Source organism: Phoenix dactylifera, chromosome 13 (genome assembly GCF_009389715.1).
Source record: "Phoenix dactylifera cultivar Barhee BC4 chromosome 13, palm_55x_up_171113_PBpolish2nd_filt_p, whole genome shotgun sequence".
Classification (NCBI taxonomy): domain Eukaryota; kingdom Viridiplantae; phylum Streptophyta; class Magnoliopsida; order Arecales; family Arecaceae; genus Phoenix; species Phoenix dactylifera.
In genome coordinates this window covers 6,844,515-6,856,951 of record NC_052404.1, presented here as the reverse complement: position 1 = coordinate 6,856,951, position 12,437 = coordinate 6,844,515, and the positions used below count along the sequence as shown (strand labels likewise).

At 39.0% G+C, this 12,437-nt stretch overlaps 1 protein-coding gene and 1 non-coding gene across 2 annotated transcripts; one reads left to right on the top strand and one right to left on the bottom strand.

Moving 5' to 3' along the window:
* The first annotated feature begins 3,466 nt into the window (after positions 1-3,466).
* On the top strand, positions 3,467-3,547 carry LOC113462737. Its single transcript, XR_003385772.1, has one exon. It is a non-coding gene; the product is annotated as a small nucleolar RNA snoR53Y (small nucleolar RNA).
* A 3,223-nt stretch (positions 3,548-6,770) lies between these two features.
* Positions 6,771-9,919, bottom strand: LOC103707223 (epoxide hydrolase A-like). Its single transcript, XM_008791624.4, has 4 exons — positions 9,570-9,919; positions 9,273-9,455; positions 7,897-8,138; positions 6,771-7,168 (listed from the first exon to the last, which is right to left on the bottom strand). The coding sequence occupies exons 1-4, from the start codon at positions 9,849-9,851 to the stop codon at positions 6,922-6,924; spliced, it is 954 nt and encodes a 317-aa protein (XP_008789846.1). The 5' UTR covers positions 9,852-9,919; the 3' UTR covers positions 6,771-6,921.
* Positions 9,920-12,437: the final 2,518 nt, after the last annotated feature.

Genomic DNA, 12,437 nt, shown 5'->3' with positions numbered 1-12,437 from the left:
CAAGTATCAATCTTCTCTAATTCTAATAGATCATACGTAGCTATCTCAGAGCCTTTAAAATATTTATATCTTTTTTTTTAAAAAACACGCACATAAGTAGATGAAAAAAATACTAAATAATATGATAAGATTCATATTTTTATAAATAAGCTATTTTCATTAAAAATATGCATCGAAACTTTTTTTAATAACAAAACATAATTTTCATAATATATATAGTGATCCTTGTTTTAAGAAAATATGATTTCATTAATGACAGACCATATGCACGAAAAATATGTGATAGTTTGTAAATCAATAAGAAGCGTAAGGTCAACTAATCTCTTCCTCTTTGAACTTTCCAAATTACTAGGTGAATCAACTAAACCTATTTAAAACATTAAAAGTAAAATTAATTTATATTCAATGATTCTAATAGTATTAAAGTAACAGAAAAGGAAACAGTTAGCCGAGCAAGGGCATTCAACGGCTTCGGGTGGGTCAGGTCTAAGTGATTCGATCAATTAATCATGAAGCATGGATTCGATCAAGGCCAAGATCAATCGACAGGGTTCATCAATAGTAAATTTCAATGATACTCGACAAAGATTAGGGTGATCGGCCTGAACCATTTTGCAGGGGTCAACTTGGGTTCGTAGGATAGGGAGATGGGATACTGAAATGGGATCCATGGATCTTCTTAGAGAGGAAGAGAGGGAAAAGAGAGAAATAAGAGAGAGAGAAATCATGCTTTGCCTCTCTTAGAAGAGAAAAGGAAGGCCGAGATTGCTGGGGATTTTGCTAGAGGGCATGGTCGGGGTCGGAGGTGGTGGACAGCTGGCACCAGTGATTGGACGGTGAGGAAATATGAGAAGAAAAGCTAGAAAAATACGAGAATTAGAAAAGAGGAGGAAAGGAGCAGACTCAATACTCTCCCAAAAAAAAGTACCTGAATGGTGTGTAGCATAGAAGGCTGTTCAGTCAGCAGCATTGTTCGTCTCCCAAAAGACGTGAGTGACTCAAAAGGAGGCCAGTCCTCCCGTAAGCCTGCAATTACGATTACTCTTTGAAGTTAAATTTGATTTGTTGTTTATGTTCTTTGCATATCCTATTTTGATTTCTTTTCATTATATGTACAAATTGACATCTAAAAGCCTAAAACTTAAATGGATTGATATGTAGGTATAAGTTTGTAAAATATTTACATAAATAAATATAAACTTATATTTTTCAATCCGGTTACAAATGGGGCATGGTTGAGTTGAGCGTGGTTTTTGACCCAAGAACAGGTTGACCCGGCCCACTGATACAACCCGGATCCGTTTTGCATCCACTGGAGAGGCGCATCACAGATAAGCAAGCCGCGTCCATCCAACGGTTCGCCATATCCGGTGAGAAGCTTCTAAGCCGTTGGATGATCGTTGGATTTAGTAGGGCAACGGTTCGGATCAACTACTCTCAGTCCTGCAAACGGAATGCCCAACTTAGAATCGAACCGTCCCTAACTATGGATACGCCTGATACGAAACCCTTAAAGGGGTCGAGGGCGGGCCGTCAAAACCCTAGAACCGAAGCCGCCGCAGGGGACCAAGGAGCGGAGGAGGAGCTTTAGCCATGGTAACATCCTTCTCTTTCCCCAAAGCCCTAACCCTAACTCCTCTTCTTTCTCTCCGTCTTTTACTCTCTTCTAAGACCTCGCTTTTCGTCATTTTTGTTCATCGCAGGGTATTGATCTCATAGCCGGCGGCAGAAGCAAGAAGGCTAAGCGCACGGCGCCCAAGTCCGACGATGTCTACCTCAAGCTCCTTGTCAAGGTTAGTTCAGTTCAGATCGGTTCGGTTTGGAGTGGATCTGATCTCTATGCCCTCTTTTAGATGGCATTTGATCAAATTATTTTGCTGATTTATCCGTTTGTTTGTTTATGTTCTTTGATCAGCTGTATAGGTTTCTGGTGCGGAGGACGGGGAGCAGGTTCAATGCGGTGATCCTTAAGCGACTGTTTATGAGTAAGGTTAACAGGCCCCCCATTTCCCTCAAAAGGCTTGTCACCTTCATGCAAGGAAAGGTTTGGTCTCCCCTGTTTATCCCTCTTAAAAAAAATCATTTTCTTTGAATTTTAACAAAAGTTCTTGATTTTTAGAACGAAAGTTTTGATTTTTTGATGGGTGGATGCTTACTGGAAGTGTTATTATTTTGAATCAGGAGGATAAGATCGCAGTGATTGTTGGCACGGTGACTGATGATAAGAGGGTTTATGAGGTTCCAGCAATGAAGGTGACGGCTTTAAGGTTCACGGAGACGGCTAGGGCAAGGATCCTCAAGGCCGGGGGTGAATGTTTCACCTTTGATCAGCTTGCCCTCCGATCTCCACTTGGGCAGAACACGGTATATAATTAGATGATCCCTGCATTCTTTTTTTCTCAGTTATTGATGCGCTCTTGATTCAATTGAAGAAGTGAAAAGACATGATTGCTTTTTTTTGCTGTTCAGCTACATAAATTTTCATGATCCAACTGATATATTGTTTTGTAAGATAGGTTTAACTGTTCCATTCCCTTCCGTTTCAAGTAGAAAAGTACTGAGTCTGGAAGTCTCTTGCAACTGGAAGTAACTCCTTTTCCTTCTTTTCTTAATGAAGTTTCCAGGATGCTATTACTAAATTTTGCATATGCTACTGGAAGATGATGTTATAGAACTAACTATATGATAGTAATTGTCAAAGAAAACGGCAAATTAGTTTTTAGACAGATATAATAACTGATAAAAAGACAGCTGTGTTTCCATTGATTCTTGGTTCAGTTAGCCTGAACCTATATAGTGTTTCAGTTTGGTATAAGAAACAAGTTGGTGCTAGTCGAGGAAAGACTTTCAACTGTGGAATATAGTGTGAAAATGGGTGCAGGAATTGGAAGTACCTTATTTTTTTGTCTGGGATAATTATACATATGAAGGGGATGCATTTTCTAGCCTTCACGCAACCCGCATCTTGTGGGATTGAAAGTCCTTTTTCTGTGTGATGCAATGATGACCTTTACCCAGAGCACCAGTAATGTGCAAAAGGTTGAAAATTCAAGCTAAAGGAAGTACATTTACATGTGAATATGTCAATGGCAAGATGGTGATGTCAAGTTCTAATACTGGATTATGGGTTATGGGGGCTTTTGCTTATTCTATACTTGGTCTTGCGTTGTGGTCCTGTCCAATCATTTTTCAGTGTCTTTCTGAGCCTACATGCACGTGCATTTATTACCATTTCTATGGAAAATTTAATATGTTAATTCAATAGCTTGTAGCGGTGATTGCTGTCTATATCTGATTTGGCTTTAATATTCTTTATTGAAGATGTTGCTTTTTAAATGCAGCCCATTTTGATGTCTTCCATCCATTGGAAGATCAAGGACTGGAGTTCATATCAATATTTCAGCTTAAGACAAATTCAATTGAAAGCTTATTCATTTTTCTTTCTCTTGATATTTATTTGGGTTCGATTCCCTGTGATGTTCATCTAAACCATGCTAATGCTGATATGTGTTGATGATTAATTATTAAATGTTATTCTGAGGGAATCATTTGTTTCTTTTCTGTTAGGTGATTTAGATTGCCCTTTAAGATAAGTTTTGATTTTCTTCTTACTGTTGGCAATTCTTTCTGAACAAATGTATAAGGCCCATAATGCTGAAGTTGAATTAGGCACAGGAGAGTTTGTTGTGTATTTTGTTGATCAATCTAGAATAGTTGGGTCTAGACTCTGTTTATATAGGCTTATTGGCATAACTGCATCGCACATTTTTAGACTACTTTTAACAAATTTATATTTGATGGTCTTTTTGATTCTCAGCAGCTGGGTTAACTTACATCCCCTGGTTATTAAAAGATTTTATAATTTACTAAGACCTTTGTAGATGCATGTTCCATTCTGTAAAATCAACAGTTTGCCCTTCAGATGGGCAGAACGAACATCTGAATTTGTGGATTCCACAATGAGCATTTTGTTTCTTATATATTAAAATCTTACTTTGTTGACATTATATCTTTCAGGTCAATAGATGGTAGATTTGTCAATCAATGACCTTTTATTGACATTCAGAGAATCTATATATGAAATGTTGCTAACATTTAATATTCTCGTTCTATTCCTTCACATCTTCTCAATGTTTTTCCCCCAGACTGTGCTTCTGAAGGTTATGGTAGTCAAATGCTATGATGCTTGAAGCATTGATGATACTGTTTTAGTCCCAGCTCATTATGAGACCTTCCATCTAATGGAAGACCAAGGAATGGACACAAAACATTGTCTGAGCTGAATCCTTCTAACATATTTTTTATTGTCTTTTCCTGTTAAATTGCATTTACTAGAGGTATGTATGCTATTAAAATTAACTCTTGCTAGTTTTGAAAATTTTATTGTTATATACTCATTTAAAAGAACTTAACACATTTTTACGGGAGAATGTTCTTTTGATTTACTATTTATTTGGACTGATTCTTAAAATTATGTTTTATGTATTTATTTATTTATTTGTTTTGGACGTGAGTGTTCCAGTGAAGTCCTTGGGTAATCATTATATATTTTGAAGCACCAAGATGTGGTCTGCTCTCAATTTGTTCATGGGAGTCAGAAGGAGCTTTTAACTTGTTTTTTTGGTTAAAAATACACATGTATCAACTACTCTGCTTCTTTTTCTTATGATAATATTTTGTCATATAAATTATTCAAAGGAGTTACTTTCCAGTGTGAGGGCTTGTGAATTAAAATTTTATGCTTTTTAATTTTGTAAAAGATGTTAAAAACTTGTACGAGATAACAGGATCACTGTTGTCATTGAATTCTTTGCTGCTAGATCTAGGCCTACAGAAGTTATAAAACTTTGCCTTGTAGTAGTATACCTTGCTATTGTCAATGTGGAATTCACTGGATTCTTTTGCTACTTTGAGAAATCTGATTCTTAATTATTTGCTTTCCTTTAAGCTGGAACTTCCTGGTGAAGCTGATGTTCGGTTAATTTCATTCTATTTTCTGTAAGAAACACCTTACATTTAATTTCTTGTTAACATTCACCCACATCCCTTTTCCCAATATGGTGGGAGAGCTCTGCTTTTCAGCTTTTCATTTGATCCTTATATGTACTCTTGGTGTGGTCATGCTACATCCAAATGTTGTTAGTATATTGTAAGACTTGATTGTCCTGTTAGCTGCATAGCTACAATATATGATGGTTGTAGATTTTGTGCTGTTGATGCTTGCTGTATGATGGCATTTTATCAAGACTTGAATATTTGTGATAGTTGCATAACCATCATATGTATAAGAATGCATGCCTATGTATAGCACTGAGGAACTGTGTTTGAATCGCCTAAGTATATGTGAGCTTGTTTTCTTATGGTGTTTCATGATTTACAGGTTCTCCTCAGGGGTCCAAAGAATGCTAGGGAAGCTGTGAAGCACTTTGGTAAGGCTCCTGGAGTTCCACACAGCCATACAAAGCCTTATGTCCGATCCAAGGGGAGAAAATTTGAGAAGGCTAGAGGAAGAAGGAACAGCAGAGGATTTAGGGTTTAAGTCAGTTTATCTTGTTTTCGTTCCAAAGGCAGAACAAATGGTGATGTTTTTAGCAGTGGCGATTGTTGACATGCAAATTTTTGGTGTGTTTCAGTTTTTGGTAGGATTTTATCGAGTCTGGCATGTAATTTCATTTTCTTTGTCTTTTGAATGCGGATCACCATCATATACATTAAGAAACTTCAATTTGGATTGTGATATGCTTTTCCACCTAATGCTAGAAAATGTTTTTCTCTCATATTGCTTTGGTCCTCCACATTTTTTGTGGTAAAATGCATAGCCGAGTAAACTAGCGTACATGATTTGGTGAATGATTTCCATTGTCGAAAGAGAGTCCATCAAATCATATTTCTTACCCTTAAAAAGATGCATTAGTGTTCAGTTTACTGGTCTTCAGGTCATCTGGCCACTGAGATTGGTTGTGGTCCGAGCCATTTGATGCTTTGGTTGTCAATATATAGTGTCATTTTTAATTACTCTGATTAAATCAAAATAGGTGAGTAAATGATAAGTGAGTTAAGACGTTTAGTGGAAGATACAGCGACGGGATGGAACAGGGCTTTTAGCTGACACCGATGCTATTTTTACTTTAATGAAAAACTTGACGCTCATTGCTCGTGAAGGGTGTTGTATGATTTCGGCTGCTGTGAGCAAGTGCTTAGAACATTAAGAGCTGACTTGATGAAATGTCAAGCTAAGCATACGTTCTTGTTAACTTCAATGGCAAAATAAAAATGGTTCAGGGGATTCAAGTGGAAAAGTTCAGGCAACGGTTCCAGGTTTTCTGATGATGGCCGTAGAGCAATGCTTTAGACACGATTCTCTTTTGGAAAAAAATCTGTGTCAAAATAGTGTATTATTCATTCCAAATCTCCTCGTGTTTTTGGTTGGCAACCTGCATCTGGAAGCAGGCAAAGTAGGTTTCTTGGCATCTCCCTTTGTGGTCTCTATCGTCTACATAGTTTTTTTTCTAAATTTGCTCTCCCAAATACTTCGTTTGGATTGAAGAGTACGTTGGCCTTCTTAAAGTATACTTCGTCCACCCTGCCTTCTCCTCCCAACTGGTTCCCGGACCACTGCGAATTATCATCAGAACCACTAATCAGGCGACCAAACAGACCCTTGGACAGCTCTCTCGAAATCTTACATGATTCGTATCAACAATGACCGACCAGTCTACATCCCGGCTCATCAGCATGCCATTAGCAATAGAATTTCTCATGTTTCGACAGATCTCGGTAAACTCCATGCACGTCGGATTGAGTACCAAATTGGAACATAAAAGTAAGCCACAATTACAGAACCAATTAGGCCAAATAACTTTCAGGTTCCACAAATTTGATTCAAGCAAAACACAGGACAACAAGCGTGGCCTTTGAACATCAGAACTTTTGAATGAACTCATATATATGATCAGAGATCTCATGTGGCTTTTCCTGGTTGAGGAAATGGCCCACTCCTTGCATCACAACAACATCATGAAGAAATGGAACATCTCTTTTGAAACCTCCCTTGTGTAAATAGTCTTGGATCCCCGGGGTATGGTACGTTAGGTCCAGGTCCCCCACAATAAACTTCACAGGTACTTTTATTTGGACACCAGTCCAAGGTGCTGTGAGCTCCCAGTTCCTGCACATTAATGATGAAGTCATCGAATGATAGAATTTCAAAATAAATAAAAATAGAGGAATGGCGACTAGAACTTTTTGTAGCAAACAGTGCTACAGTTATAGTTGAAATAAATTTGAGTTTACTAATTGACCTTTATTACTGTCATTAGATTTCTCGATTCCATGGTCTTCTCTAATGGAATGTAAATCAAAAGGCTTGTTTGGAAAATGATTAATGATGGTTCTGAGAGTGCATTGTTAAAAGATGTTTTACCTTAAGTTTAGCTGCAAAGTTCAAACAGAATCCAATCCAATACAATTCAGATCAACAAAAAATGTCTGCAATGCCTTGAAATCCCAAGAACAAAATATAAAGGGTTGATCTAATAAAACACTATTAGGTTGAATAAAGATGCTGTGGTAAAACATGAATTCAGCCATTAGAAAACCTCCGACTTACACAAAATTATCCACTAGTTCAACAGTATCAATTAAACCAGATATTTTTCATGACAAGGTTATAAATGAAAATAATGAGAAGTTGCACAGGTAAGGTCGCATTACCAGGGAAAAATGTCAAGTGTCTATAATATAATCTATTTCTTTTAGATTAAACACAGTGAAATAACATTCCTCTTTCCTAGCATGTCATACAATTATGCAATAATTTAGTCTTTATATGTATGTCATGCAGCTCAATCATAAGATATCCTGCCTTTTCAAGTAGACTAAGTTGTAGTGACATACAAGTTCAGACACCGATAGTAGTTTAATCCTCCAGTAAATCCTGACTTCTCAAATTTGCTAGTGTAATAGTTTACATCTTCTTCTGTCAACCATGAAGGCAAGGTGATTTCAGTATCAGGGGAACCTCCAAATCCTTTTTCCTTAGAAACAAGGAGTGCTTCTGGCTTGCGATATGCTAAGAACTTCTTAAGTAGCAATGCAGTACTAATACGAGCAAATTCAGCTTCTACTGCTCCAGGTTCCTGCCGTACGATCATGCAACATTTTTGTCAGACAGGCAGAAAATGATGCAACCGGTAAATCTGCAAAGCCTTACTGTGAATAGGATATCAAACATCACCCAATTTTACTGTAGAAAAGAAATATGATGTGCAACAAAATTAAGTTTTGATGAACTTACCATAGTTCAAATATGTAACAATTTTAAAACTTAAGCTGCAGAATGTCTAGTACCAGTTTTGAGTAACAAAGGTAACCAAACGAACTGATAATGGGCGTAGATGCCTTTGGAAAAAGGAATCAAATGGCTTGTTTTTAAAAAAATAAGCGAAGGATTAATGGTTATATGCATAAATTCAACTTCGATTTAATATGTAACAGCTTCCAATTATTTCTTTGAAAAAAATGAAATGAATTCAAATGAAGAGATGCAAACTTTATATTCATATGAGGGCATGTTTCATTTAATTGATATTTTTCTAGTAAGTAGATACCAGAAATTAAAAATATATCCGGTAGATCCATGAATGAATTGTAAAGCCTGGATCAGGATTATTGGATGAGGAGAACCATATGTTCAATTCTTAAATCAGTCAGAGGATCCTAAAGTAAAACATGAACATACGTACTTCAGAACAATAATAACTAAAACAGAAATCCTTTTTGCCCCCAAGAAATGTTGTGATCATGTTTGTGACGTGAGACGCAGGCATACTAATTCTTTTTTAAGCAGAAGAATCACTGACACAAAAAATCAGTGTCCCAAAACTCCATAAAGATGTTAATAAGAATAAAAATTGCTGCTAGATTAACTCTACTGTGGTCCGTAAGCTGAAATCTTGATTCCTAACCTAATACTCTGCAGTCACAAGCTATTATTCCTCAGGTTGGATGAATCATTTTATTCTAAAAACTTTCTCCATGATCCAGATTACGCACACATGTAATTCCTTAAATCCCAAATTACCTGATCTGTCTATCATTTGTTGATGAATTCACCATAACATGATTGAAAACATGGTTCCATAAGCAGCTCATAATGAAACATCAACCATAAATAACTCAGGGCGTAATCATCAATTTGGGTTGACGGGGAGCCAACAATTAGTGACGAGTCACAATTCAATCAAAAATCGATGATATAGATATATATATACCTGGAAGCGGCAGATGTAGTGGTCGTCTCCAAATAAAGCTCTGAGCGAGTCGACAGGCCGACGAGCCGGATTCCGGGGGCTGAAGGCGACGCTCATGTTGACCAGCGCCCGCACCCTGTCCGGCCGCAGCATGCAGAGCCACCACGCCACCACCGCCCCCCAGTCATGCCCCACCACAAACACCTTCCAGATTTCCATACGGTCGATATCTCAAGGATTAGTAACAATTAGTAGAAATAATTATAAAGATATAGAGAGAGAGAAGTGGGGGGGGGGGGGGGGGGGGGCACCAGTTACCTGGTCTAGGGCGAGGGCGTCGAGGAGGGCGACGAGATCGCCAACGAGGTGGAAGATGGTGTAGTCGGTGGCGGAGGGCGGGGCGTCGGTGTCGCCGTAGCCGCGGAGGTCGGGGGCGACGGCACGGTAGCCGCGGCCGGCGAGGGCGACCATCTGGTGCCGCCACGAGTACCAGAGCTCCGGGAAGCCGTGGACGAAGAGCACCATCGGGCCCTCCCCCTTCTCCGCTATGTGCATGTTGATCCCGTTCACCGCCACCGTCCGATGAGTGATCCCTTCCATCACTTCCTCTCCCTTTCTCTGGCGCGGAGGGCGGCCTTTCGGGGGGGGACGGAATGATATCTCTTAATTTAGTTGGAAATTTGCGACGACGCTTGACGGCTAAATTTTTACGTCGACTTCAGTATCCTTAGGATTCGGTGGATCACCTGGATTTAATGCACCAAATCCATGCAATAACATATCGCCATGTACCGCCAAAAGATAAAAAAGAATCCGTCTCGGTCGATTTGGTTGGATGAAACGGAGAGATGGATTCGGCTGGATGAAACGGAGAGATGGATTCGGCAGCGAATCCACGTCCTACCGAATATATTCTGGAGGCGAGCTAGCTTCGTATCACCTTCGCTCTGGATCTCGGTCTTACTTTATTCGCCAATTTAATTATTATTTTGCGATTCGCGAACTCGAGATACGGTACGGAGGAGGGTGGCAAGTAAATGCGGCACCGGCACCGGCACCGGTCCCGGCACGGAGGTGCGTTACGAGGTACGAAACCGGATTTGAGAAGCTATGCAGAAGTTATCCACTGGGGATCGGGTTTCAGACACGAATCGCGGAGCCCAGCAGTCATGCATGGAGGGGGGTTTCAAAGTATACGTGGCAGGATTCACTCGTTGGGCTTGGCTCCGAGGATAAGGAGTCCATGGCCCCAACATGGAGCAGTTCCGGCTTGGCTCCATAGGGATATACATTCTAGTAAATTAGAGATTCATTAACTTGTGCATTGTGTAACTCCGGATGAAGAGAGCAACCAGTTGCTAAGCCACCATGTAAACATGTGTTTCAGCCATCACTTGTCCACATCTATTAAGACTCAAAAGCAACCAACATGATAAAAACCATCCTCACTATGATTATCTTAGATCGAAATTTTTAGACATGCATGGTCCATGAATCAAAAATTTGTAACCCAACAACGTCTCATTATTGTTATACCGGTCACACTTAGACTTGACCCTTTATTACTCCACCTCAAACCCAAAACAGGAACTTCTTGGAAGATCAGTCGCATGCTTGCACATTTTGAAAAAATGAATGCTATACGAGCTGTTCTGAAAATTTATATTCCCTGTTACATTGTGGTCCCATCCAGTACTTCTCAGAGTAGGCAAAATGCAAGAATTCCTATTAATTCCAAGAAAACTTAGGCAATTGGAAATCCAGCTGCATTCTTTCAGGCAATGGCATTCAAGGGCTCATTTGGTTCGTGGGAAAAGAAGGGGGGAAAGTGTGGTCAACGGAAAAATAATGAGATGCCTCTTATTTGGTTGGAGTTTTCAAAGGAGAGAGATGGAAAAGTTGTATTCCTATGGGAATATGATTCCCATATTTCATGGAAAAGTCTTTTTCATGAGAAACATGGAAAAATTACTTTTCCAATAGGTGTGAATCACTCCAATTTTATTTTTTCCCAAAAAGGCCCTTCAGCATTAAAGAGGCATTAAAGACCCATTTTTTAATTAAGAGTATAATAGGAATTACACATAATTTTTTCAGAAAAGTGGATGGTCAACCAAACATAAGCACTTTGTAAATCTTTCACTTTCCTATGTTTAACCAAATATGCCAAAAAAGTTATGTTTATTTCAGGTATTCTCTTCCTAGGAATCTGCTTCCCAGGAATCATATTCGTAGGAGATAAAATGCTTTCCGCGAACCAAACAAGCCCCAAGTATTTTTGTGGAAGCACATACTTTCTGGAAAGACTACTCTTGGGAAATCCAGATCACCGCTTTGATAGCACCATTACTCCAACACTAAATGCCAAGGCCTCAAACTATAACCTTTTTTTTGCAGTGTTATCAAATTCAAAAATTTCTAAGAATTACTCTTTTAAAATTATCTATTTATTGTGCCATCATCAGCCGTCATAACGACATATAATGGCTTGCATTAGCAAAAACCAAGGCACAAAATTATCTATTACTATTACACTTTGTTGACTATTTTGGACTTTGCTCCAAATAGTGGCTTTGAGAGGGACCTATTTGCAAAATGACATTTCATTATATAAAAGGTACATGTTACCTCTTTTCCCGTGGGATGAAGGGTTTTGTTTTGTTTTAGGGTGAAAGGGATTTCAGCCGCCGCACCCATCTTCTTCATCCTCCTGTGCGCTCTCGGTCTCCTGGCAACATCCAACTTGGGTTCCCCTTTGTCTTCACTCGCTGGAGGCTTTCTTCCTTCTTCCCTTCTTCAACCGTGGCTTCTTCCTGTGACTTCCCTGTTTCCGTGAGCCTCTTTCTTCTTTGCTGTTTACAGTAAATGCAACAAGGGAAGGTATGTTTTTGATACTCATTTGATCTACCATTGGAGCCGTAGAAAGGTTGATTTGCATACTACACTTTTGATCTATCATTGTGGCTGCAGAAGGGTGATCCGATCAGGTTGTTTCTTGCTTTATATTTGGTTTTATCTTGCCTCCTATTGTGATCATTTGTCAGTCCATATTTTGGGCTCTTATGTATCTATGTTTGTACCCTATTGGGAAGATTGACATAGTGGATTGCTCCTCCTCCCCGTGGATGTAGGCACTTGCTGCCGAACCACGTAAATTTGGTGTCTTTGTGCTTATCTTTTCATGCC